The 27,788-nt window shown below is 43.9% G+C and overlaps 2 protein-coding genes across 2 annotated transcripts; one reads left to right on the forward strand and one right to left on the reverse strand.

Annotated features, from left to right (window-relative positions):
• Window positions 1–247: 247 nt before the first annotated feature.
• LOC106598466 (ATP-dependent RNA helicase TDRD9) lies at window positions 248–27,782 on the forward strand. Its single transcript, XM_045716409.2, has 33 exons — window positions 248–492; window positions 5,218–5,312; window positions 5,438–5,505; window positions 6,001–6,222; window positions 7,217–7,339; window positions 9,656–9,736; window positions 9,848–10,012; window positions 10,099–10,202; window positions 10,317–10,439; window positions 10,557–10,641; window positions 10,726–10,783; window positions 10,880–10,984; window positions 11,204–11,301; window positions 11,974–12,105; window positions 12,711–12,876; window positions 12,957–13,020; window positions 13,170–13,278; window positions 15,082–15,135; window positions 15,216–15,332; window positions 16,799–16,906; window positions 17,022–17,122; window positions 17,289–17,462; window positions 18,320–18,431; window positions 18,590–18,805; window positions 18,921–19,010; window positions 19,155–19,412; window positions 19,612–19,779; window positions 20,174–20,244; window positions 20,336–20,445; window positions 26,130–26,226; window positions 26,457–26,595; window positions 26,706–26,897; window positions 27,027–27,782. Exons 1-33 carry the CDS (start codon window positions 368–370, stop codon window positions 27,123–27,125), a joined length of 4,029 nt encoding a protein of 1,342 aa, XP_045572365.1. The 5' UTR covers window positions 248–367; the 3' UTR covers window positions 27,126–27,782.
• On the reverse strand, window positions 1,183–4,675 carry rd3l (RD3 like). The gene is made up of 3 exons (XM_014189649.3): window positions 4,144–4,675; window positions 3,184–3,512; window positions 1,183–2,169 (listed from the first exon to the last, which is right to left on the reverse strand). Exons 2-3 carry the CDS (start codon window positions 3,489–3,491, stop codon window positions 1,806–1,808), a joined length of 672 nt encoding a protein of 223 aa, XP_014045124.1. The 5' UTR covers window positions 3,492–3,512; window positions 4,144–4,675; the 3' UTR covers window positions 1,183–1,805.
• Window positions 27,783–27,788: the final 6 nt, after the last annotated feature.

The following is a 27,788-nucleotide window of genomic DNA, read 5'->3' on the forward strand; positions in this document are numbered from 1 at the left end:
TATTTAGTCTCACCTTTGTCCTCTAAATTCGTAGAATAGGTCGGGCGGAGATAATTCCCTGTTATTGGGTCTACTGCTTTTGTATGGGTTCTGTCTACTCTTCATTACCCTAGTGATGTCTTTGTAATATGGTTTATGTTAATTATATAATCGATATATTTTATATATTTTACTTTCTTGTTTACATTAGGTGTATGAAAGGACAGTACCCCTAGCTTCCAGATGGGATGTTTGATTCAGACCTAGAGTCAGCAGGTGTACTACTGTCACGTGTCTTTGAACCAAAGACTAACTCATTTAGAATTCTACAGCAACATCCACCTTTGAAAACGTATCAGCAGTCTCTGGCGTGAACAACATATGAAACATGAAGAAAGCAATAACTGCAGAACAGATAACAGAATGGTTTACATTAGGGACCCAGTTTGCTAACATTCTAATCACGGATGAAGTTCCAAAAGAAGTAAAGTTAGAGGAGTCATCAATACAGAGGTGAGTTCAGTTGGCTAGCTAGCTAACGTTAGCTAGCAAAATGTAGATGGAATTGCTAGCTAACGTTAGCTAGCTTACACATGTCCCCTTGCACCATAGACGGTACAGTCTGCCTGTAGTAACCAGGTTTCCCTCCAACCGTTTTTATGCTATTAAAGTACGTCAGATAAAAAAATGCATTGACAGGCCAGATGGAAACAAACATTTTCGGGAAACTTCAAATCTCGAAAAAAGAAAATTTGCTAGACAAGGTGGGATATTGTTGTCTCTAAATAGAATTATGATAGAAATGTAGGTGGGGGAAAAAATTCTATTTTTTATTTTTTTTAGCAAATATTGATAGAATAACCATATCGAAGTAAATTTGGAGTCACGTGAGGACGCGTGGTCCTCTCACTAGATGTATCGGGAAAAGCATGCAGTTTCAGGCTACATATTAAATACATTTAATTTTACAGAGTGGTGAAAGTGCAAGGTGATGAGTTTAATGCACATTTTAATAAATATCGAGGGTCTTATTCAGGTGACATGATCATCGATGATTGGCTGCCGCGCTTGTCCATAATCTCATAATGTAGGCTATACATGCGCTCTAGAGCGTTATGTACGTGCTGTTGTCTAGAACACACAAGCTATATAACCCACATTCTTTTGAGAACCATCAGTAGAGTTAAATGCGATGCAAACACATTTCACTTGTATTTTTTTATTCGGTACTTGGGAATTGAACCACACAATGTATTTCTATGTGCACTACGTCATTACGCACAGGCTTTTAGCGGCAACAGTACCGTTTGGTAGAACAATCTGTTGGGAATCTGTTGCCAATTGGATGGAACCTAGAAACTTTCACACTTGTTGGCTGGCTAGCTAACATATGAAAGGAACTTTGCTTTAGTTAGGTACATAGCTAGCTACATATTTTTCAGTAAATATTAGCATTATTTAGCTACTACAGTAATACTAACACAGTAAAGTAGCTAACTAGCCAGGTGCCAAAATTCCTAGGAACGGGTTGATTTATTAAATCAGTGCAAATTAAGTAGCTTTCTAAATTACAGTAGTAGCTAGAGTAACTGAGTAGTCTATTGAGATGCACCCCTAGTCCAGTTAGCTAGCAGTATCTATTGTTGTATGTATGAATCTGCCCCCATGCAAGTGCTGGTCCAGGGCTAGATTTTGTTGCAGTCCCATTAATTAAAATGAATCTGTAACATATTTTTTTAAGATGACAACTCTTTCAGTCATGACCTAACAAGGATAGAAGCTAGTAAGGTCATGAGTTGGGTACTACTTTACCAGCCCACCCGCTCTCACAGTGGGGTGCTGTAGGCCTCTGTGGAGTTGTGTGGCACTGGGTAGTAGTAGGGAAGGTCCCAGACCCTATGGGCAGTGAAAGGATAAGAGCCTCTCATGGTACGGTCCACATAGCCAGAGATGGTTGGGATCTCTTCTCTCTGGGGCTCACCACAGTTGGGCACAGTAGGTGTGACAAATCCCTGCTTCATTTGGTATCGGTTGGTCCAGGCCTCCATTGGCCCAAGCAGTTCTGGCTGCGGCATGTGATCCTCCTCTTCTTCCCCTTCCTCTTTGTTGAGGAAGTCTCTCAGCACCTGCTTGAAGACGTACACCAGTTCCCAGGGCAGGATCTTGTTGCTGGCCAGCACGTCACGGAACCTGAGAATGAGATAGTGGGTTAATAAACTATTTAACTATTATCCATAATAATGAAACTGTTTGGGCTTTCAATTATCCATTAGGCCTAGCTGACCAAATGATGCTGAAACTATTTCATCAAAGTATCATGTATTGTGTGAGGTGATAAGGCTGAGGTCGTATTTATGCGTCCGCTCCAATCTCTAGTTGTCAGGAGGACATTTTGCAAAGAAGACAAAATAAATGCAGTGAAAGAGTCACACCAAATAATATTTCCGGAATAATCGGGCGATCTTGTTACTGTTGTGATGTGATTATGCAAACAGCCACCCCTGAAGAGGAGTGGAACAACATTCCACAGGCCACAATCATCAGCCTGATCAACTCTATGTGAAGGAGATGTTACTCTGCATGAGGCAAATGGTGGTCACAACAGATACTGACTGGTTTTCTGACCCACGCCTGTACCTTTAAAAACAAGGTTATCTGTGAAATCCATAGAGTAGGGCCTAATTAATATATTTCAATTGACTGATTTCTTTATATGAACTGTACCTCAATAAAATCTTTGAAATTGTTGCATTTTCATTTTTGTTCAGTATAATTTACATTCATTTTTACTAGACCCATGGTGGATTTAAAGGTTATTTAAAGTATGATTCCTCAGTTAGCCCCTCAGAAATACCAAATTCAGTCTGTTCATACAAATCTCACCATCACTGTAAAATGTTGGGGTTTGTGTTTTTATTTTAATAGGGATATGATACTGCTAATGGAAAGCTCTTTCCCTGTGGGTTGTTTTTGCTGTGCTCAGCCCCATAGGGTCCCCTTCACCTTTGCATGATCACACCCCATGTAACCTACTTCTGTGACAATAACACAAAGTGGCTTCCCTGGCAGCTTTGCTCTACCCCCCTCTCTTTGAGAGTCTTGTCTCTTTTGCCTATTGTCATCCTGGTGTGGGGGCAGTGGCTATTTTGGACACATTTTGCTAATATGAAAAGGGTACTGAATGAAGAGTGGTGTACGATGTACCTGGAGAGCACCGTAGCGGTGTGCATAGGGTGGATCTGGGCACACAAGTGCTCCAGCTGGCGGTGCTCCGATGCGGGGATCAGTGTGCGTAACCTGGGGTAGCTCTGGAGCCAGTGGGGGTATCCCGTGGTGTTGTGGGCCAGCTTGTGTTCCTGCTCCACCTCCCGCGCCATGCACTCCCTCTCCTCAACGTGCCACAGCAGCTCCCTGATCAGTGTGCAGCTGGGTGACACCCCTGTGGACGCCCCCTCATCCTGCGCCTTTTCTCTTTCAGCACGCGACCATTTCATCCAGCTGAACAGGGGCATGGCGGAGGAGTGCTGTGGTTACTGCAATGAGAAGAGAAAAAAAGTATTTTACATCTGAAGCAAAAGTATTGACACTGCTGCCACGAGTGACAAGGAATAACCCCCTGTTCTCCCGAAGTCTGTTTTAACAGAACAATTCAAAGGATTGCAATTGTACTATTGACTGATCTGCACTCGTTGAAGACTCACCTTTTTTGAAAGTGAGAAATGGATCACCTCCACACAAGCTGATCCCTGGTCCCTGACTCTCTGTCATCATCAGTGTTTGATTTGCCTTCAGTGGCATTCTCACTCAGGTGAGGATGCCCAGGTGTGGGTGTGTAGTAATCTCCTCAGACTGATTGTTCTCTCTGTACCTCACACCTGAGCTACACACAGATTTGACAGCCTGGGGTCACAGGTCATGCTACGTGAACAGAGCACGCAGTGCTGTATACTTGGCAGCAATGTCTTAAAGCACAAGAAAAATAGTTTGTTTTGTTATTAAACCTGCCTGTCCTAGCTAATTTCTTCAAATAATGCAATTGAGATTCCTGATTCGTGCCTATTGTCTAGATGAGTGCTTTTTTTATTGTTGGAACTTTCTGATCATTGCAAATAGCCTATGTAATGAGAAAAGAGGAAAAAAAGCCATTGCGTGGTTGATACTTACTGTTGAATGCTGCAATGATGAGCCAGATGTAGACAGAGTGATCTAGAGAGATCAACGCAGGCGTCTCACAGAGTACCATCTCCAGGACTCTGTCTCCTTGGGTCTGCCCGTGAGGTCTTCATTCTCTGGTTCTGACTGGACTCTGCTATCCGTCTGTAAGCAAAGAAATGGTCCTCTTTCTCCTCTCTATACTGCGTATTTGTCCTCTTCACTCGTCCCTGTTCTCCTGCCCTCTGAACTGTTTCCAGCAGAGTTACTCACTGTTCTCCTCTGACTCAGTGCTGTCTCCTCTCCTTTCACCTCACTCTCCTTTGTGCTGCTTTGTTGTAAGGTCAGCTGCTTTGTGGTTAGATGCTGAAGTGCGTGTGTAAGTCAGTCAACGCGTGTGCATATAAATGTGTGTGTGAGCTGCTCCCAGCTCTGACAGTGTGTCTGCCTGCTGTGTAGATAAAGTCCTCCTCTTGCCCAGAGAGAAGCTGAGATGACTGGGACTGCTCTCCCTGCCACACTGCCCCAGGCCTGACTGGCCCAGCCACGGAATGAGAGGAGTGGGAGAGATGAAGGGGAGGGCGAGCAAGAGACAGAGGAATGTTAGAAACCGAGCAAGTAGTGAAAGGGGGATTTCAGTGGAGAGGGAGGGTGATGTGAGGGGAGAAGGTAGTTCAGAAAGAGCAAGGGGGAGAACTATTTGACTTGACGAAGACTAATTAGCATTATTCACATAGCGTTACTTATTCACAGTGACAAAGCCACATTATCACCACTCACTACTAGTGTGCTTGCTGAGACAAAACATGCGTGTTTTTTCCAAGCCATTTTCAGACTGGATTCTTCACACGTCTGTTGCCCTGGAGATGGCTTTGGTTTGTGTATTTGAATATGAGCCGAATGTGAAGAGCCTGTTGCTGTTTAATAGTAGACCAATGGGGGGCGCTTTGTTTGACCTACCTTTTTTCCCTTTGATGCTTAATTGCTTGTGTGTGTGTGTTTACACAGAAATGTCAGGCTTTCGATTTGACATATATATATTTTTAATTTTAATTTAATTTAATTAAAAAAAATTCTTCTTTATAGCCCTGCAAAAGCTCCCCAACAGCAGGGCAGTCCAAACAGGGATGACTCAGATGGGGGACTGAGGAACAAGACAGGAAAGCCTGACTTTTTGGCGAGTGAGTTACACATTTATATAATCTTCTAATTAATTTGGCTTCCAATTGGATGCCTTTTGTTCCTCAACAATGAAGAAAGCCATTGAGCAAACCTTTCTGTGTTACCTCAATCTCTCCAACTCTAGGTGTACCTCCACCTCCATTGGCCACTTATGAGTACCCCAGCTTGCCCATCACAAAAAATAGACAGGAGGTAAAATAGTTTAGTAGCCTCACGCACACATTCAAACTGACACACACATGCATGCTTTTGTTCCTCCTGCCATGCCAGGATATTTTCAGGTCATAGACTTGGTCATGAGCAACAGTTCCTCAGGTCATAACACTACTCAAGGTTTTACAGTGTGCTTCAGATGAGCTCTGATTCTATCTGATGGAGCCATGAGCGCCACGAGAGGGGGAATAGCCCACTGAATGTCTTCATGTGCACACAAGTAGGGCCATTAGTGAAGAGATGTGTGTTTCAGACTTTCATTTCATATTCAGATTCTCATGTAAAAGTCTACAAGAGCAAAATCTGAATGTTTTAATGTTATTGTGATTTTGTGAATATAAAAAAACAGATTTATTATATACTATAATTTAGATTGTTGAATCATATATTGTGTTCATCTTTAAATGGCTACAATATGTTCTTTCATTCCCTCTATTGAGTTCGATGTGCAGTTCTGTGTTTGTGTATTTCCAGCTCATCTCTCTGATTGAAAACAACTCAGTGGTGATCATCCGTGGAGCCACAGGCAGTGGGAAGACTACCATGCTGCCCCAGTTCATCCTGGACTACTACAGCGAGAAGAATGCCCCTTGTAACCTCGTGGTCACCCAGCCTCGCAAAATAGGCGCCAGCAGCATCGCCCGATGGGTCGCCAGAGAGCGCAAGTGCACCCTGGGTAGTCTGGTTGGATACCAGGTTAGTGACACAGACACCTTGTTGATGATACCATTTTGATATATATATATATATATATATATATATACCCAAAAAACACATGACCATGCGTAGTATGTTACAAAGTCTGATTTGCGTGCACATCCCTTCGTGGAAAGAAGATGGAGAAAAAGGTTGCAGAAAACAGAATTGAGTGTTCATGTTTCATAACAAGGGGCAGTGTATTGAGTCTTGCATCTCCAGCGATATTATTACCCCTTGATGAAGCTCCGTACAAAAAGGCCATTTGAAGTTTCTCTTGCAGAGGGAGGAGTGGGGTGGACACTTCCATGCTGGACTGTTTCCAGGCTGCCTAGTTGCTCTGTTTCCAGCTCTGAAACAGGAGACACAGTCTAGTTATAACTCCCTGGTCCTCCTCTGTCTGCTCTGCTGCGGTTTGCAGAAGCGGTGATGTCACTGTTAGGCAGACAGTGAGTGAGGAGTGAGACTGATGGGCTGACCTGATGAACACCTAAGTGCTTGAATCCGGGCCTTGAGGATGTATGGAGAGTAACAGAGCATTATCCACTTTCACAGTGACCTTCCCATGACACTCCTGCCATGAGGGAGGGCTGTTTTTGTACATTCCTCTGAGCATCGGCTTTGTCTGACTGTCCTAAGGGTAGTGTGATGGATGTTTACAGTGCTTTCTATCTCTGTCTTTCGTTTCTTCCTGAGAGTTTTGTGAAAGTCTTGCCTGAGTTTGTACTTGGATTTGAGTAGCAGGACATGAGAGCGAACTCCTCAGGGAGAAGAAATGTTAGGACGGGCAATTTGTCTGATCTCTGAGAGTTTGTGTGCTGAATTTGTTGTGGAGGTGAGTTGTTCAACAGAATGTTTGACATCACATAGCTAGATAGATAGATAAATACCTACAGCTACAGTAGATTTAGAATCCTCACGTCTGCCTTTAGGCTTTAATGGTCTGTGTATTTCTGTGCTTGTGTGTGAAAATGTACTTCTCTGTTTGTTTCAGGTGGGCCTGGAGAAGATGGTCACTGAACACACAAGACTCATCTACATGACCACTGGGGTGCTGCTGCAGAAACTGGTCGGAGCAAAGAGTCTGACTGAGTACTCCCACATCTTCATAGATGAGGTAACTGACACTCAGACTGGTCATCATTTCAAAGTAGTCATTTTGAATTTGATACCAGGTTTAGTATCACGATACTAAAACGATACCAAAAAAAAGGTATATTAGCCAAAGTCACAAAATGGCACTTGATCCAGACAGATAAACTAATCTACTGCTCTGTTCAATCATTGGTCATCTTTTGAGTTCAATTTCATTCAAAAAAATGTATGTCAACATTTTTCAGAGATGGCCATGTATTAGTTAGTTAAACAATCATACAATCAATTTGACTTTGGTAAAAACAATCTAACTACTTAACAACTTAATGGTAATCAGTTATTTCAATGGTAAATCTCTAATGATAAACTGGGTAAATCAAGATGTATCCTAGGCCTATTCACAATACAGGTGAATGCATATTCAATAGGACTGTGTGCATGCATTGAGTTTTTGAGCTTGTTTGGCTGATTTCATGGGGGTACAGGTGACAATCTGTTTCACTTCCATTTTGGACTCATTTTATTGTACTGATCAACAACATTTGCATAGAACTGTCAGCCCTATTCACACACGCTTAGGCAATAGATCATCTTTGGCTGATGGAGAGATGTGACGGAGAGACCAATTTAAGTGAATTAATAACGTTTTTGGTGGCAATCAGCTTTGAAATCAGCATATTTAGCTTTATGGTTTGCATATTATTAACAAAGTACAAGGGTAATGAATTGATGTTAGCCTCAGCTGTAAGCTAGCAATGAAAGTCTTACCATAGATTTTTAAGACAATTTAAGTAAAAACTGTAACTAGGCCACTCAGGAACATTCAATGTTGTCTTAGTAAGAAACTTGGTAAGCAATATATATTTGGCCTTGTTTTAGGCAATTGTCCTGCTGAAATATGAATTTGTCTCCCAGTGTCTGTTGGAAAGCAGGCTGAACCATGTTTTCCTCTGGGATTTGCCTGTGTTTAGCTCTATTCCATTTCCTTTTATCCCCCAAATAACTCCCTAGTCCTTGACGATGACAAGCATACCCATAACATGATGCAGCCACCGTCATGCTTGAAAAAAGGAAGAGTAATGTGTTGTTGGATTTGCCCCAAACATAACGCTTTGTATTCAGGACAAAAATGTGTCTTCTCCAAATGTTTTGCAGTATTACTTCAGTGCCTTATTGTAAACAGGATACAGGTTTTGGAATATTTTTATTCTGTACTGGCTTCCTTCTTTTCACTCTGTCATTTAGGTTAGTATTGTGGAGTAAGTATAATGTTGTTGATCCATCCTCAGTATTCTCCTATCACAGCCATTAAACTCTAATTGTTTTAAATTCACCATTGGCCTCATGGTGAAACCCTAATCGGTTTCCTTCCTCCGCTGGGCAACGGAGTTAGGAAGGGCACCTGTATCTTTTGTAGTGACTGGTTGTATTGATACACCATCCAAAGTGTAATTAATACCTTCACCATCCTCAAAGGGATATTCAATGTCTGCTCTTTTGTTTTTACCCATCTACCAATTGGTACCCTTCTTTGCGAGGCATTGGAAAACTCCCTGGTCTTTGTGGTTGAATCCGTGCTTGAAATTCACTCCTGGACTGAGGGACCTTACAATTATCTGTATGTGGGGTACAGAGATGGGGTAGTAATTTAAAAATCATGTTAAACACTATTATTGCATACAGAGTCCATGCAACTTATGTGACTTGTTAAGCATATTTTTACTCCTTCATTTATTTAGACTTGCCATAACAAAGGGGTTGAATACTTATTGACTCAACACATTTCAGCTTTTCATCTTTTATTAATATGTAAAATTCTCAAAAAAAACTAACATTTCTACTTACACATGGGTTATTGTGTGGAGGCCAGTGGCAAACATTCTAAATGTAATCCATTTGAAATTCAGGCTGTAACACAACAAAATGTGGAAAAAGTCAAGGGGAGTGAATACTTTCCGAGTGCACTGTATAAAGAGAAGAGGAGCTACCGGTATCTTACTGCATTGTAAAGTGTTCTGTGCAGCATGAGTGGGGAGCTAACATGAGGTGAACCCCGACTCCCAGTGCAGGCTACTAGTAATGAGTAAGTGGACATCGGCTACGCTGATAGACAGAGTTTGTGAGACACATTTGACAGAAGTACCGAAAGTAACAACAATTCTAGACACTATTTCAAAGTAGTCTACAGATATGACTTGACTGGTAATGATGATGTCCTATCTGGCGTACATTGTCTCTTAGTACCCAGTAACATCATTCTAGCTGAAGGTGAGTAACATCTTTTTACCATGGCAGAGGATGAGCCAGTCAGTAAGCAGGGTGGTTCTGTATGTTTCAGGTCCATGAGCGGACAGAGGAGCTGGACTTCCTTCTGTTGGTTGTGAGGAAGCTCCTCCATTCCAACTCTCGTTTCATCAAGGTGAGCCCACGCTTCTCATCCCACGCTTCTCATCTCAGCACTCACCACCATGTGATCCTAAACCGTACTGACTGAACAGACACACACCGCCTCCCTTCCCCCTTTATGCAGGTCATCCTCATGTCAGCCACCATCAACTGCAGGGAGTTTGCAGAGTACTTTGGCACCCCTATCCGCAGCCAGATGAACCCAGCCTATGTGTTTGAGGTGGAGGGGGCTCCCTACGCCATCGAGGAGTTCTACCTGGATGACCTCTGCAGCCTGATTCCCTACAGAGTGAGAGGGGGAGCGCCAAGCCTAGTCTGGGGGTGTAGCTGGTACTCATGGTTTAGACTAACCTAACACTGTCTATTAACTATCAGGTGGATACCCGTCGTCCAGATGACCCTTACATCACTGTGGAGATGTACAACGTGGCTGTCAGCCTTATCCAGAGCTTTGACGAGCTAGAGGCCAAAGATCAGAGGTGAGGGGTCAACCGCTTTACTCTTCATCTTAGCTCGCTTGATAAATAAACCACTCGTTCACTATTTATTAATTACCGTTGACTTAGTTGTCCTGGTGTGTTTGTGTATCTCAGCAGTAGGACTGCGAGGGAGGGAGGCCTGTCTCTGCCAGACCGGGGCAGTGTGCTGGTGTTCCTCCCTGGTCTGGGTGAGATCCACTACATGCAGGAGGCTTTGTCCAAGCTGGTGCGCAAGAGGTGGGTGCTGTGTGTGTACATGTGCACTTTCAGTGGTGGCGTCTCTGGAGCGTGACTATGGTAGAGTGTCCGGTGCATAGTAGAAACTTGATGGGGCTGTTATGGTGTATGTTTCAGGCTGCAGGTGTACCCTCTCCACTCCTCTGTCACTCTGGAGGAGCAGAATGGGGTGTTTCTGGTGCCTGTCCCAGGATACAGGAAGGTAACTATCACACCACAACCCAGTCTACTGAATAGGACTTCTAGAACGCAAAGTGTTTTTGATGTTTTGTCTCTGTCTCAACAGATCATCCTCTCCACCAACATAGCAGAGAGCTCTGTTACGGTCCCAGATGTCAAATATGGTGTGTGTTTTCATAATGTTTACAGACCTTCCTTGCTATATGTCCGTACTGTATTCACTCCACATGTCTGAGTTTGTGACGTATTCCTGTTGACAGTGATTGATTTCTGTCTGGCACGACACATGGTCTGTGACAAAGAGACCCGTTACCAGTCCCTCCGCCTCACCTGGGCCTCCAAGACCAACTGCAACCAGCGTAGAGGTACAGTACAGCAGGGTTTCTGGGGCCCCTCCCCCCTGGGTGCACATTTAGTTTTTTGCCCTAGCACTACACAGCTGATTCAAATAATCAAAGCTTGATGATGAATTGGTTATTTGAATCTGCTGTGTAGTGCTAGGGCAAAAACCAAACCCTGCACCCAGGGTAGAATTAGAATTGCCACTGAGGATTTGTGACTCACGTCTCTTCTGTCCCTCTCAGGCAGGGCTGGGCGAGTGTCTAAGGGCTACTGTTACCGGCTGGTGACCAAGGAGTTCTGGAGGAATGAGATCCCAGACTATGTGGTTCCTGAGATGGTGGTAAGAGAGTCGAACATTAGGTCAGCCATGATGGCAAAGAACCAAGCTCATAACTATGATCGACAGTATGATGTTTAACAACTGCAAACTTGATGGATTTATTTGTTGATGTATTGATGCACTGTATGTGATTACTGAAAGACTAGGCATGCTACTCTACTAGACCTACATTGAGTGTACAAAACATTAGGAACACCTGCTTTTTCCATGACTGACCAGGTGAAAGTTATGATTCCTTATTAATGTCACTTGTTAAATCCACTTCAATCAGTGTAGATGAAGGGGAGGAGACACTTGAGACATGGATTGTGTATGTGTGCCATTCAGAGGGTACCTTTGAACAGGCTATGGTAGTAGGTGCCAGGCGCACCGGTTTGTGTCAAGAACTGCAACGCTGCTGGATTTTTCACGCTCAACAGTTTCCCGTGTGTATCAAGAATGGTCCCACCACCCAAAGCACATCCAGCCAACTTGACACAACTGTGGGAAGCATTGGAATCAACATGGGCCAGCATCCCTGTTTAATGCTTTCGACACCTTGTAGAGTCCATGCCCTGACAAATTGAGGCTGTTCTGAGGGCAAAATGGGGTGCAACTCAATATTAGGAAGGTGTTCCTAAAGTTTTGTACACTCAGTGTATGAAACTTATATTTTATTCTGACTATTCCCAGCGTGCCCCCCTGGCCAACATCATGCTGAAGGTGAAGCTTCTGGACATGGGGGACCCCCGCTCCCTCCTCTCCACTGCTCTCTCACCCCCCCACCTCAATGACATTGAGAGGACCATACTCCAGCTCAAAGAGGTACTTCACTGTGGACCTTATCACAAACAACCATTGAAGTCATTGGATTCCTGTATTTGTGGAGAGGTTTCCAATAAGAATCGTAGATACCACGTTGCTGAACACCCAAATCTGTCACTGTGTGTTTGTGATGTTGCAGTGGTTTCCTAACATTGGTTCTGCTGTGTCAGGACCTCTACGTCAGCTAGCATTAGCTCTGTCAGGGGTGTTTGTGTGTGTGTTTGTCAGCTGTGACTTAGCGGGGCGTAAAGCTAGCATTAGCTCTGTCAGGGGTGTTTGTGTGTGTGTTTGTCAGCTGTGACTTAGCGGGGCGTAAAGCTAGCATTAGCTCTGTCAGGGGTGTTTGTGTGTGTGTTTGTCAGCTTGATTTAGCGGGGCGTAAAGTGTTTTGATTAAGTCTGTGTATGTGCTGTGGATGGGCTCTTTAGCTGGAAGGATTGATGGACAGAGCCATTTTTGTATTTTTTATGACTATTTTTGACTGTGTGTGTGATGGTTAAGTATTCTTGTAGTCAGTTGTTATTATTGAAGTAATGATAATTGTCATGACGTGTGTGTGTGTGTGTGTGTGTGTGTGTGTGTGTGTGTGTGTGTGTGAGGTGTAGATGGGTGCACTGTCTGTGGGGAACGATGGTCAAAGCCAGAAGCGTTTTGATGGAGAACTGACGTTTCTGGGTCGGATCCTGGCTCACCTGCCTGTGGACCTGCACCTAGGGAAGATGATCGTGCTCGGCCACGTCTTTGGCTGTCTGGAGGAGTGCCTCATCATAGGTCAGTGGGGTCTGTGGTTTCTGTTTTGTCTGTAGGTGTGTGTTCAGGCCACGACTCCTCAACCTGTCTCTCTCCCTTAGCCGCCTCTCTGTCTCTGAAGAGCTTCTTTGCCATGCCCTCCCTGCAGCAGCTGGCAGGGTACAGGTGAGTCAGCACTTGAAAATGTATTTTCTCTCATACAGCAAAAAATATATAATTACACTTCTACAATATCTACCTCGTCACTGCCATTTGAGTTATTGTCTGCTGTAAGACTGTCATCCCTGTCCTCTCTTAAATGTTTGAATATTCAGGAGCAAGCTGTCGTTCGCACACGGTGTGCAGAGTGATTCCATTGCTTTTGTCAACGCATTCAAGGCTTGGCACACGTCCAGAAGCAAAGGAGAGTTGAGGCACCCAAAGGTGAGAACATTTACAGTTGAAGTCGGAAGTTTACATGCACTTAGGTTGGAGTCATTAAAACTCGTTTTTCAACCATTCCCCAAATTTCTTGTTAACAAACTGTAGTTTTGGCAAGAGGGTTAGGACATCTACTTTGTGCATGACACAAGTAATTTTTCCAACAATTGTTTACAGACAGATTATTTCACTTATAATTCACTGTATCACAATTCCAGTGGGTCAGAAGTTTACATACACTAAGTTGACTGTGCCTTTAAACAGCTTGGAAAATTCCAGAAAATGATGTCATGGCTTTAGAAGCTTCTGATAGGCTAATTGACATCATTTGAGTCAATTGGAGGTTTACCTGTGGATGTATTTCAAGGCCTACCTTGAACTCAGTGCCTCTTTGCTTGACATCATGGGAAAATCAAAATAAATCAACCAAGACCTCAGAAAAACAATTGTAGACCTCCACAAGTCTGGTTCATCCTTGGGAGCAATTTCCAAATGCCTGAAGGTACCACGTTCATCTGTTCAAACAATAGTATGCAAGTATAAACACCATGGGACCGCGCAGCCATCATACCGCTCAGGAAGGAGACGCGTTCTGTCTCTTAGAGATGAATGTACTTTGGTGCGAAAAGTGCAAATCAATCCCAAAACAACAGCAAAGGACCTTGTGAAGATGCTGGAGGAAACGGGTACAAAATTATATATAGCCACAGTAAAACGAGTCCTATATCAACATAACCTGAAAGGCCGCTTAGCAAGGAAGAAGCCACTGCTTCAAACCCGCCATAAAAAAAAAACAGACTACAGTTTGCAACTGCACATGGGGACAAAGATTGTACTTTTTGGAGAAATGTCCTCTGGTCTGATGAAACAAAAATAGAACTGTTTGGCCATAATAACCATCATTATGTTTGGAGGAAAAAGGGGGAGGCTTGCAAGCCGAAGAACATCATCCCAACCGTGAAGCACGGGGGTGGCAGCATCATGTTGTAGGGGTGCTTTGCTGCAGGAGGGACTGGTGCACTTCACAAATAGATGGCATCATGAGGGAGGAAAATGATGTGGATATATTGAAGCAACATCTCAAGACATCAGTCAGGAAGTTAAAGATTGGTCGCGAATGGGTCTTCCAAATGGACAATGACTCCAAGCATACTTCCAAAGTTGTGGCAAAATGGCTTAAGGACATAAAAGTCAATGTATTGGAGTGGCCATCTCAAAGCCCTGACCTCAATCCAATAGAAAATTTGTCGGCAGAACTGAAAAAGTGTGTGCGAGCAAGGAGGCCTACAAACCTGACTCCGTTACACCAGCTTTGTCAGGAGGAATGGGTCAAAATTCACCCAACTTATTGTGGGAAGCTTGTGGAAGGCTTCCAGAAATGTTTAACCCAAGTTAAACAACTCAAAGGCAATGCTACCAAATACGAATTGAGTTTGTGAACTTCTGACCCACTGGGAATGTGATGAAAGAAATAAAAGCTGAAATAAATAATTCTCTCTACTATTATTCTGACATTTCACATTCTTAAAATAAAGTGGTGATCCTAACTGACCTAAGACAGGGAATTGTTACTAGGATTAAATGTCAGGAATTGTGAAACTGAGTTTAAATGTATTTGGCTAAGGTGTATGTAAACTTACGACTTGAACTGTAGATCGTTATGTTACATCAATTAACTTTAAACATGGATAATACATAGACGTGTATGTAATAAAGGAGGTTCCTAAAGACATTAGACAAAGGTCCAATATCTTGCTGAGTAAGGTGTGTGTGTGTGTGTGTGTGTGTTTTTTTTCTTCCTGCCAGTCCGAGCTGGAGTGGGGCAAGGAGAACTGCATCCAGATCAAGAGGATCAGAGAGGTATAGAGACCAGCATTTCACGAAACACACACCAGGTGACCCCAGTCTCTGACCTGACCCTGCCTCTCTGTGACCCCCAGGTGGCCGAGCTCTATGAGGACCTGAAGGAGAGAGTGTCCCAGTTCAACATGCATGTGATTGAGAACCCAGCGCCAATGGACTACTCCAGCCTTCACAAGCAGAGGTTCATCCTGCAGGTGAGACTGAGGCACATGCCAGTATTCTGGAGCTCTACACCTTACTTCCAACGTAAAGCTATATGGTTATTATTATGACACTATAATATTATCTGTTGTACCTATCCCTGCTATTCAGAATATCATTCGGAAGTGCAAACACTGTAGCCCCTGTCTATTTGATTGAATTTCCTCTTCTCTTTATACAGTGCCTTCAGAAAGTATTCATACCCCTTGACTTATTCCACATTTTGTGTTACAGCCTGAATTGGAAATTGATTAAATAGATTTTTTTTTTCAGCCATCTACACACAATACCCATAATGATAAAAGGCTAACATGGTTTTAGAAATGTTAGCTAATTTATTGAAAATAAAATCCGGAAATGTCTCATTTAGGTAAGTATTCACACCCCTTTGCTATGACACTCCAAATTGAGCTCCGGTGCATCCAATTTCCTTTGATCGTCCTTGAGATGTCACTACTTGATTTGAGTCCACCGGTGGCCAATTAAATAGTTTGGACATGATTTAGAAAGAAACACATCTGTCTATATAAGGTCCCAAAGTTGACAGTGCATGTCAGAGCAGAAACTATACCATGAAGTCTAAGGAACTGTCTAGAACGCCGAGATAGAATTGTGATGAGGCATATATCTGGGGAAGGGTATAACATTTCTAGAGTGTTGAAAGTTTCCAACAGTGGTCTCCATTATCTGCCTAGAGCTGGCCGTCTGACCAAACTGAGCAATCGAGCAAGAAAGACCTTGGTCAGGGAAGTCACCAAGAATCCAAAGACCACTCTGACAGAACTACAGAGTTCCTTGGCTGAGATGGGAGAACCTGACAGAAGGTCTCTACAGCACTTCACCAATCTGGGCTTTATGGGAGAGTGGCCAGACGGAATCCACTCCTGAGAAAAGGCACATGACAGCACGCCTGGAGTTTGAAAAACGGCATGTGAAAGACTGAAAGCATATCTGCAGGGAAGAATGGGGGGAAATGACAAAATCCAGATGTGCAAAGCTGATATAGACATACCCAAGACCACTCAAAGCTGATATAGACATACCCAAGACCACTCAAAGCTGATATAGACATACCCAAGACCACTCAAAGCTGATATAGACATACCCAAGACCACTCAAAGCTGATATAGACATACCCAAGACCACTCAAAGCTGATATAGACATACCCAAGACCACTCAAAGCTGATATAGACATACCCAAGACCACTCAAAGCTGTAATCGCCACCAAAGGGGCTTCTAAAAAGTATTGACTCGGGTGTGAATACTTATGTGAATATGTTATTTAATTTTAAATACATTTGCAAAAATGTAAATAAAAAAACATGTTTTCATTTTGTCATTATGGGCTATTGTTTGTAGATTGGTGAAAACATATATTTGAATCCAGGCTGTAACACAAGAAAATGTAGAATAAGTCGAGGGGTATGGATACTTTCTGAAGGCACTCCATCTTTCAGGTGGTTATCGCTGGTGCCTACTACCCTAACTACTTTTCTCAAGGGGAAATGGATGAAGAGCTGGCCTCCAAAGACCTGTCAGGCCATGATCCCAAAAAAACTGTGCTGGTATGATGCCATTACCCCCTATCCCTGATTTATCAAATTCCTATACTTTCATGAACAGTGTTTGTATGTCGTGAATGCTAGACCACTGCCATGCTCTTTGATTGTCTCGTCTCAGGTGAGGAACCTGCCCCCCTACAGTTTCCTGTACTACAAGCAGCTGCAGTCCCTGTTCCGCCAGTGTGGCCAGGTCAAGTCCATAGCCTTCGATGGATCCAGGTAACAAACAGATCAAACCTCCGCTCGACTTAGAATAACTCATCATGTTACCTGTTTCATAGATAGATACTTCATAGATGTTTTGACCTAAATGGTCTTCCATAGCTTATAGAATGCCCATAGTCCATTGGTAAGACAGATAAACATTTGTTGTGTGTTCCTTCAGAGGGCATGTAGAGTTCTACCGGACGACAACCCGGGGGTCGGGGGTGCTCCCTGAGGTGTTACTGGCCCTCCTCCTGGCCCACCAGAGGCATCCTCTGGACCTGTTTGTGCATCCCAGTGACGAGGTGGAGAACTTTGCGGGGAACAGGACCATCTGCCACATGCGATACGCTCGGTAGGGAGCCTATACATCCTTCTCACACTACTAATCCACTCAGCTGGTACGCTCGGTAGGGAGCCTATACATCCTTCTCACACTACTAATCCACTCAGCTGGTACGCTCGGTAGGGAGCCTATACATCCTTCTCACACTACTAATCCACTCAGCTGGTACGCTCGGTAGGGAGCCTATACATCCTTCTCACACTACTAATCCACTCAGCTGGTACGCTCGGTAGGGAGCCTATACATCCTTCTCACACTACTAATCCACTCAGCTGGTACGCTCGGTAGGGAGCCTATACATCCTTCTCACACTACTAATCCACTCAGCTGGGCTTTTAATCCTCGTTTGCTACAAAATACAGTTTGCTGCATGGGGGTAACATCATCTAACCTCAACTTCGCAAGAGGAATGCATTTAGCGGAGTGAAAGTCATTCAGACAGTTGATGTATAGGTAATGCCAGCTCTGGCTCAGGGCCAAATGCCTCTTCAGGAAGGTGGAGGTCCTGTTAGTGGTCATCTGGGTTTGGGGGGAGTGGGCTTTGTCCGTAACCCTGCAGGTCTGCACCCCTCCACACTGGGCCTTGATGTAACCTGACATGCTTGCACTCTGGCTGACCCTTTACAGCCATCACACAGCCTCTGAGAGGGTAGATTTAGGCCGAGTCAGACCCTCTCCCTCCTCCTCACACACATTTACAGACAGTGCTATCATGAGTGAGTTACAGTCAGTTAGGTCAGTCCCATAGACTCCCTAATACAATGATGCAGCTCAGTGACTTTGACTGTTACACTAGCACTGTGTTCCCCCTTTGAGGGATCCTCCAGGCTTTTTAAGCATAATTCATTCTGTCCTGTGGTTTTCAGTGTGAATGTGGACTTCCAGAACAACTCGGTCTACCCAGTGGGGTTGCTGAGCAGCACCATCGACCCAGACAAGCTGCCCTCTAACCCCATCTTCATGGTCAACATCACAGAGGTTAGTCAGATTGAGACTCCTCTTTCAGTCAACTTTCTGGGACTTGTTTTTGTGTTAATAAGTAATCTGGTGACGATTCTATCTAGAGGAACTGATAGACTGCACAGTCTGTAGTGGAGGGGGTAACCAAGCATGCCTCCTTCATCTTGGCTCCCTAGGTGGTGGAGGTGGGCCACTTCTGGGGCTTCCAGGCGGACGATGCCAGCATGGAGAAGCAGCGCCATCTGACAGCGGAGATTAATTCTCATGAGCTGTGTCCACTTCCTGTCTCCCTCTACCCAAACCTGCTGTGCCTGGCACCTTTCTCAGAGGGCGACGAGCAGGGCCTCTACTACCGTGCCAAGATCCTGCATGTCTGCGGCAGCTCTGTGGAGGTACAAGCACATGCTCACTAAGCTCACTAGTACACACAATCACTCCCAGGTTGATTACAGTTGCAGTTTTAGTGGATGAACCATGTAAAGTATATGTGCGTTCTGAACGTTCAAGGTTTTCTTTCTGGACTTTGGAAACACCACTCTGGTGTCGTGTAGCTGCCTGAGGAAGCTACCTGCTGATATCATGGCCCACCCATTCCAGGTACAGCTACAGCGTTTTATTTAGGCAAAATGGTAAACATCTTTGGGCCACTTCCTAATCAGGAAAGTTGATCTAGTATCCCTATATTCTGGTATGACTTTGTCCTGTATTCTGTTAGGATTGTGCTCTGCCCTGTCTCCTCAGGCCCAGGAGTTCCAGATCTCTGGGATGCGTCCATCGGCCCAGTCCATGATCCTTGGGGACCAGTGGAGCAGCCGCGCCCGCAACCGCTTCATCACGTTGGTGAACGGCCACCCGCTCATAGTCTCCCTGTTCTCCATCCTACACGGCGTCATGCGCGTGGAGCTGCTCATCAACACCGACACGGTCACCTCCAGCGTGGCTGACATCATGATGCAGGAGGGACACGCCATCAAGGCCGAGGAGAGCTTTGAGTCCAAGGTACCTCAAACACAGGCCAGCTTTCTGTCTGTCTTCACTGCAGCTTCTAGGATGTTGTGCTCATGGGGAATAATTGTTCAGTTATAGTATTCCTGTCAGGCTTGGCTATAAACATAAATCATTTAGTGTTTCCTAGCTGTCCAGCAGTAGAAACAAAGGCTGTGACCCTGACAGTGCTGTGTGGTTGTGTGTCTTGCAGCAGATCCACGACGTGCTGGTGTCTCTGTACAAAGACCTGCAGGACGGCACCTTCACTCCCAACGCTACCAGCAGCTCCTGGAAGACTAGCAAGGAGGAGGAGAAGCAGCTAATTGACAGCCTGCTCCAGTCCTTTGCCAAGACCAGCCAGTCCTCTCTGAAGAGCAAGGCGAGAACACTAGCCAAGTGGCTGACTCACATTTCATAGACTGCTACTGTGTTCAATAGACTGCCTGTCTGGTTAAACCAGGAGGTGCTGGTAGTTGTTCACCACAAGAGGGTGTCATTGTCTTTCTGCCTTTTGCCTGCCTCCTGTCCAGAGGGTGGAGACATTTTGGTAGTACGTGAGCTGGTGTACATTTTGTTCTACGGTGTATTAGTGGCTGTGGGCCAGGGCCACACATTCCTCTCAGGAATTCGTGGAACACAATTTGTTTCCGGGGATGTTTTTACTGTTAACAACATGTATTAAATAATTGTGTATGAATGTTAGTGGCTACAGGATGCCCATTGTGTCTTACGGCTCACTGTAAGTAAAGTGTTGCTGATGCTGTTTCCCACAGGTTCGTGTGCATGGCCCATCCAGTCCTCACAAAGTCAACTTCCACAGCTTTAGCAACGTCAGCGACTACAGGTTAGTCAGTGTCACCCAGATCAGGTTAGAGTTTGGCCCAGTGCTGGTGACACTATATACCAGTGCTAATGAATGTGTTAACTCCTTACAGGTCGGTGTTCATAGAGAAGGACAGCATCAACTCTGTTGCGTTGAATGACAGTCCTCAGGACGGCCATCAGCGGATGCTGGTGGCTGGCTCCGTGTCTGTCAGTGCAACAGGTACAGTACTGGGAATGGGATATGATCTGGGACATTAGAATAAGGGTTAGACTATGGGTGTCCAACTAATTTTGCCCTGCGGACTGCATTCGGTCTTCACCGAGGTCTGGAGGGCCACACTCGCCTTCAACATTTTCAAAAAATAGTCCTCTATCCAGCACTTTTGGAATTTTCAATGCTCCCGGACTGTCTAGGTTTCGATAACTGTTGGCAAGCTGGACAGAGTGAAATACACTTGACTATAGCAAACATTAGGAACACCTTCCTAATATTGAGTTGCAGATCCCCCCCTTTGCTCTACGAACAGGATCAATTCGTCAGGGCATGGACTCTACAAGGTGTTGAAAGCGTTCCACAGTGATGCTGGCCCATGTTGACTTCAATGCTTCCCACAGTTGTCAAGTTGGCTGGATGTCCTTTTGGTGGTGGATAAGTCTTGCCACACAGGGAGACTGTTGAGTGTGAAAAACCCAGCAGCGTTGCAGTTCTTGACACAAACCGGTGCACCTGGCACCTACTACCTTACTCCATTCAAAGGCACCCTCTGAATGGTACACATACACAATCCATGTCTCAATTGACTCAAGGCTTAAAAATAAATATTTAACCTGTCTCTTCCCCTTCATCTATACCAGGTATTCCCAAACTACACCAGGTATACCCCCAGGGGTACACCAAATACATGTGATTCACATTTAAAAATATATATTTATTTATTAATATTATTTTTTAGACCTTTTTTTTTTTCTCACATTTTCAAACAGTCCATTTATATTTTCCAACAGGGCTATACATTTTAGGCTTTTTTCTCACCTGAGTAGCCTGTTTGAGAATTTTTTTGTTTTAACCATCTAGTGTTCAGCGAAATAACAACACAATGTCAAATACAGGTACTAGTCAAATAATTAACATCCACTCACATTAACCGTTACTCTCTCGCGGGAATTCCCCTAACGGTCCGTATGTAGCCAAACGTAGCTGCTGCTCATGTTGGTATCTGTACTGATGGCGCAAAAGCCATGACAGGGAGACATAGTGGAGTGGTAACATGCATGCAAGCAGTTGCTCCCAACACCACTTGGTACACTGCAGCATCCACCGGGAGGCTCTTTCTGCCAAGGGAATGCCTGACAGCTTGAAAGATGATTTGACACTACAGTGAAAATGGTTAACTTTGTTAAAGCAAGGATCCTGAACTCTCGTGTATTTTCTGCACTATGCAATGATATGGGCAGCGACCATGTAACGCTTTTACAACATACAGAAAGAAGTGTGCTGGTTATCAAGGTGCAAAGTATTGACACTTTTTTATTTTTTTTTGAGAGACGAGCGTAAAGTTTTCTTTACTGACCATCATTTTCACTTGTCTGACCACTTGCATGATGACACGTTTCTCACACGACTGGCCTATCTGGGTGATGTTTTTTCTGGCCTGAATGATCTGAATCTAGGATTACAGGGACTCTCCACAACTATATTCAATGTGCTGGACAAAATTGACGCTATGATTAAGAAGTTGGAGCTCTTCTCTGTCTGCATTAACAAGGACAACACACAGGTCTTTCCGTCATTGTATGTTTTTTTTGTGTGCAAATGAACTCAAGCTTACGGACAATGTCAAATGTGATATAGCGAAGCACCTGAGTGAGCTGGGTGCGCAATTACTTTCCTGAAACGGACGACACAAACAACTGGATTCGTTATCCCTTTCATGCCCTGCCTCCAGTCCACTTACCGATATCTGAACAAGAGAGCCCCATCGAAATTGCAACAAACAGTTCTGTGAAAATGTAATTTAATCAGAAGCCACTGCCAGATTTCTGGATTGTGCTGCGCTCAGAGTATCCTGCCTTGGCAAATCGCGCTGTTAAGACCACGATGCCCTTTGCAACCACGTACCTATGTGAGAGTGGATTCTCAGCCCTCACTAGCATGAAAACTAAATACAGGCACAGACTGTGGAAAATTATTTAAGACTGAAACTCTCTCCAATACAACCCAACACTGCAGAGTTGTGTGCATCCTTTCAAGCACACCCTTCTCATTAACCTGTGGTGAGTTATTCACAATTTAATAAACAAATAAGGTTTTATATGTAAGATGGTTAAATAAAGAGGAAAATTATTTATTATTTGTGCCCTGGTCCAATAAGAGCTCTTTGTCACTTCCCACTCATTCTTATGTTTAATAAATGTATCTTATAGTGTGTGTGTGGCAGGCTTACAGTGATGGCAAAAAACTACATTTGAGAGTGCGCTGACCCTGGTGCTAAATGGGGTACGCAGCTGGAGGTTGAATGTTTGAAGGGGTACGGGACTATAAAAAGTTTGGGAACCACTGATCTACACTGATTTGAAGTGGATTTAAAAAGTGACATCAATAAGGGATCTAGGGCTGTCCCCAACGGATAAAAAATCTTAGTCGACAAAGTCATCTGTTCTTTTGACCAATCAATTGCTCGACATTTTTAAATGTGTATTTTTCCATATATAGACACACTGTGTTTTTAATAAAATCAACTATATGCAATGAGCTTGTCTGATGCTTTAAGCTTACGGTTTGATGCCTCAAGATGTCGCCAGAGTTCTAGATAACCAGAAGGGGAAAAAATGTAACCTGACCCAGCTGATTCTACCATCATGCTCCTGAAATTTCTGGTAATAGGCTACACGAGGAGTCGGCAACCTTACTCATGTGCAATGCCAATTTATCTAACCTTTTCTACCGATCTGCGTTCCAGTTATGGTTTTCATATGCACATCTTCGTGAAACAGTTTCATTTTATAATAACGTCTTTATCTCAAAATCATTGTAATTTGATAAATCAAATGTCTATCCAAATGAAAATGATACTAACCTAAAAAGTTACTTTATTGGCAACAAATAAAAACATTGCAGCCTGCAGGTATATCCTGATTTAAAAAATATATATATATCCTCATTACCGGCCGTGACTGGGAGTCCCGTAGGGCGGCGCACAATTGGCCCAGCATAGTCCGTGTTAGGGAAGAGTTTGGCCACGGCGGCTTTATTTGGCTCATCGCGCTCTAGCAACTCATTGTGGCGGGCCGGGCGACTGCAGGCTGACATTGGTCATCAGTTTCCTCAGACACATTGGTGCAGCTGGCTTCCGGGTTAAGCAAGCGGGTGTTAAGAAGCTCTGTTTGGCGGGTCTAGCTTCGGAGGACGCATGACTCAACCTTCGCCTCTCCCAAGCCCATTGGGGAGTTGCAGCGATGAGACAAGATCGTAATCACAACATTGGGGAGAAAAGGGGGGTAAAAATTACAAAGAAAAATACAATTACAAAAAACCCTTTACTCAGTACTTTGTTGAAGCACCTTAGGCAGCGATTATAGCCTTGAGTCTTCAAGCTTGGCACACCTGTATTTGGGGCGCTTCTCCCATTCTTTCCTGCAGATCCTCTCAAGCTCTGTCGGGTTGGATGGGTAGCGTTGCTGCACAGAAATGTTCAGGTCTCTCCAGAGATGTTCGATCTGATTCAAGTCCGGGTTCTGGCTGGGCCACTCAAGGTCCCGAAGCCACTCCTGCGTTGTCCTGTTGGAAGGTGAACCTTCGCCCCAGTCTGAGGTCCTGAGCGCTCTGGAAAAGGTTTTCATTGAGGATCTCTCTGTACTTTGCTCCGTTCATCTTTGCCTCGATCCTGACTAGTCACCCAGTCTCTGCCGCTGAAAAACATCCCCACAGCATGATGCTGCCACCATGCTGCTTCACCGAAGGGATGGTGCGAGGTTTCCTCCAGATGTGACGCTTGGCATTCAGTCCAAAGAGTTCAATCTTGGTTTCATCAGACCAGATAATCTTGTTTCTCATGGTCTGGGAGTCTTTAGGTGCCTTTTGGCAAACTCCAAGCGGGCTGTCATGTGCCTTTTACAGAGTGGCTTCCATCTGGCCACTCTACCATAAAGGCCTGATTGGTGGAGGGCTGCAGAGTTGGTTGTCCTTCTGGAAGGTTCTCCCATCTCCAAAGAGGAGCTTTGTCAGAGTGACCATTGGGTTCTTGGTCACCTCCCTGACCAAGGGCCCTTCTCCCCCGATTGCTCAGTTTGGCCAGGCGGCCAGCTCTAGTAAGAGTCTTGTTGGTTCCAAACTTCTTCCATTTAAGAATGATGGAGGCCACTGTGTTCTTGGACATTCAATGCTGCAGAAATGTTTTGGTACCCTTCCCCAGATCTGTGCCTCCACACAATCCTGTCTCGGAGCTCTACGGACAATTCCTTCGACCTCATGGCTTGGTGTTTGCTCTGACATGCACTGTCAACTGTGGGACCTTTTTATATAGACAGGTTTGTGCCTTTCCAAATCATGTCCAATCAATTGAATTTACCACAGGTGGATTCCAATCAAGTTGTAGAAACATCTCAAGGATGATCAATGGAAACAGGATGCACCCGAGCTCAATTTCAAGTCTCATAGTAAAGGGTCTGAATACTTATGTAAATAAGATATTTCCGTTTTTTTATTTTTAATACATTTGCAAAACCTGTCATTATTATGTATTATGTGTAGATTGCTGAGAATTTTGCTTTATTTAATCCATTTTACAGTAAGGCTGTAATGTAACAAAATGAGGATAAAGTCAAGGCGTCTAAATACTCTCTGAAGGCACTGTATATGTATATATCAGTGGAGGCTCCTCAGGGGAGAAAGGGGAGGACCAACCTCAGTGAATTTCATTAAAGAAAAATATGATAAAGTTGTCCTTTTTAGATAAAGCTAAAATAAACATATTCACATGTCACCAAATAATTGATTAAAACACTGTTTTGCAATGGTCTATAGTATCCTCAACAGCACTCTGTAGGGTAGCACCATAGCATAGCCGAAGGACAGCTGGCTTCCGTCTTCCTCTTGGTACATTGACTTCAATGCAAAACCTAGGAGGCTCTTTGTTCTCACCCATCATTCCGTAGACTTACACAGTAATTAGGATGGAGGACATCCTCTGAAGTTATCATATCAGAGCTCTTGCAGCATGAACTGACATGTTGTTCACCCAATCGAAGGATCCGAGAATGAATCTAGTACTGAAAGCATAAGCTACACCTAGCTAGCATTGCAGTGCATAAAATGTGGTGAGAAGTTGACTCATGCCAAGAGTGTGCAAAGCTGTCATCAAGGCAAAGGGTGGCTACTTTAAAGAATCTCAAATATAAAATATATTTTGATTTGTTTAACACTTTTTTTGGTTACTACATGATTCCATATGTGTTATTTCATATTTTTGATGTCTTCACTATTATTCTACAATGTAGAAAATTTGTAAAAAATAAAGAAAACCCCTTGAATGAGTAGGTGTGTCCAAACCTTTGACTAGGTGTGTGTGTGTGTGTGTGTGTGTGTGTGTGTGTGTGTGTGTGTGTGTGTGTTTTAGTCGAGCAATAACACAATCTCGATCAACCAACAGCCTAACGACCAAACAATCGACCGGTCGACTAATTGGGGTCAGGCCTAAAGGGATCATGGCAAGAGCAGGTGTTCTTAATGTTTTGTCCATAATTTCTACACCGATTTGATTTTAGTCATTTCCATGTCGATTGCGATAGTTTTCCCATCCAATTTTTTGAACCACCCACGGGCTCGCTGTTAGTTTAGACCCTACCAGAAATGTACATTTGTCTTTGTCATAACAGTAAGATGCATATATGTGTGTGCTGATCTAGGTGCACAGATTCTACTGAAGGAGACCACATTGATGCCTCACATCCACGGCCTGCCTGCACTCATCACCATGCTCTTCACCCCTGCCATAGAGCTACGGTCAGTCTGCTTGGTGATGGTACACTCATCACATTTAATCAAATTACCTACCGTACCTTTTATAGGGAATGTATTTTAGGGAATGTCAAAGGGAATGTGAGATCTTATAGGGAATGTAAAATGATGGGCGGTTCTTATTAAATGTTAACATAAATCATTTGTCATATTCACCTCAAATCATGCATTTAGTCATAAAGGTCTGTTAATGTAACTTTGCCTGTTCTCTGCAGCACCAACGAGGAGAGGACCAGCTACACTGGTGCCCTCTGTGGTCTGGGGTGGAACGTCCAGTCTCAGGCAGCTGCCCTGCCTGAACATGACATGGAGCTCGCCTTTGATGTCAAATTCGATGTAGAGGACATCACCGAGGTAGCTAACACCCATATAGTTCCACATAGACCCTTCATATCCATATGTATCGTGTTTTAAAACTTTCTTCAACTTTCCAGATATAATCAGTGTGTTTTGTGTTGGATCAGATCAATGCGTTGCGTGGTGCCATTAACCGTCTGGTTTGTGAGGGGCCCAACGGTCCTCTGCACCTGGGGCCTGACAGGATCAACACCCTGCAGGAGGACTGCCGCGAACGCCTCGTCAGTCTGTTTATAAAGTCACCCCCTCGAGAAGACCTTGTTCCTGTGTACCATGAGGAACCAAAGCAATGGAACCAGGTATGGCTTGAATTCATGGTGTAATGTTAGTTTTCCCCACTTTTACAGAGCGTAAGGTCCATACTTAATCATTTCTAGTGTTAAAACAATTGATGTTGAGCTTGTATGGTGTGACCATGTTGTGTACAGGTGGATCCCAGTCAGAAGATGGAGATTGTCCAAAAGGAAGATGGAAAGAGCAAAGGGGTCCTGTTTCAGCTACACCCCGTCACACTGCTCAACATATGAGACCATTCTAAAGCAGCATGCTGTCCTGTTTTCACCTCCACTCTTATGTTTTACAAGATTCTTGCTTATGGTAACCCTCAGGAGGGACAATCTCTTTTGATAATTCTTATTTAAATATTTTGTTGTTGTTGCAATTGTTATGACTCATTTTACTTAAGGTCCTGCCATGCTTCTCTGTCCTGTGTTATGTTGTTCAGCTAGTGTAATTATACTTTCCAAACACTTATCCTTTTCTATTTTGATAATTAGTGATGTTTAAAACAATAAATGGCATTACCTTTTTTTATTTTTATAAATTAGTCTGAAGGTATGGTGCTGGTTTCAGTTTGGTACTGTACTTACAAAAATACACATTTGAGTGCTTACAACAGATGAGACTTGTCTGTCACTGTCCATTCAAACTCAGGAATAGTCCGTCAGAGTAACCTAACAGCCAAGTGAAATTTGTCACCTCAGCATACTGACATGAAAGGGTCTTCTGTGCCAGAAGGAATCAACGTGTATTTATAGAATGTCATTTCAAATCCCTTTGGAGATTTTCCAAGTGTTGTATGCACTGTGTACCCTATGAAACATGAACCCCTCATATGTCCTCTTATTTCTAACACAAGACTAGACTGTCCTAGTCAAATGAAACAGTTTTGTCTTGGACCCCATTTTCAG

This window comes from Salmo salar, chromosome 01, assembly GCF_965601325.2.
Source record: "Salmo salar chromosome 01, fSalSal1, whole genome shotgun sequence".
Taxonomy (NCBI): domain Eukaryota; kingdom Metazoa; phylum Chordata; class Actinopteri; order Salmoniformes; family Salmonidae; genus Salmo; species Salmo salar.

Bases quoted from the DNA above. Each gene is read 5' to 3' on its own strand.
- LOC106598466 (XM_045716409.2), top strand. From the start codon at position 368: ATGAAGAAAGCAATAACTGCAGAACAGATAACAGAATGGTTTACATTA. The intron at 5,313-5,437 runs GTGAGTTACACA...CTCCAACTCTAG, and splicing joins AAAGCCTGACTTTTTGGCGA to GTGTACCTCCACCTCCATTG. The intron at 18,806-18,920 runs GTACAAGCACAT...TGAACGTTCAAG, and splicing joins TCTGCGGCAGCTCTGTGGAG to GTTTTCTTTCTGGACTTTGG.
- rd3l (XM_014189649.3), bottom strand. From the start codon at position 3,491: ATGCCCCTGTTCAGCTGGATGAAATGGTCGCGTGCTGAAAGAGAAAAG. The intron at 2,170-3,183 runs GTACATCGTACA...TCTCATTCTCAG, and splicing joins ACCGCTACGGTGCTCTCCAG to GTTCCGTGACGTGCTGGCCA.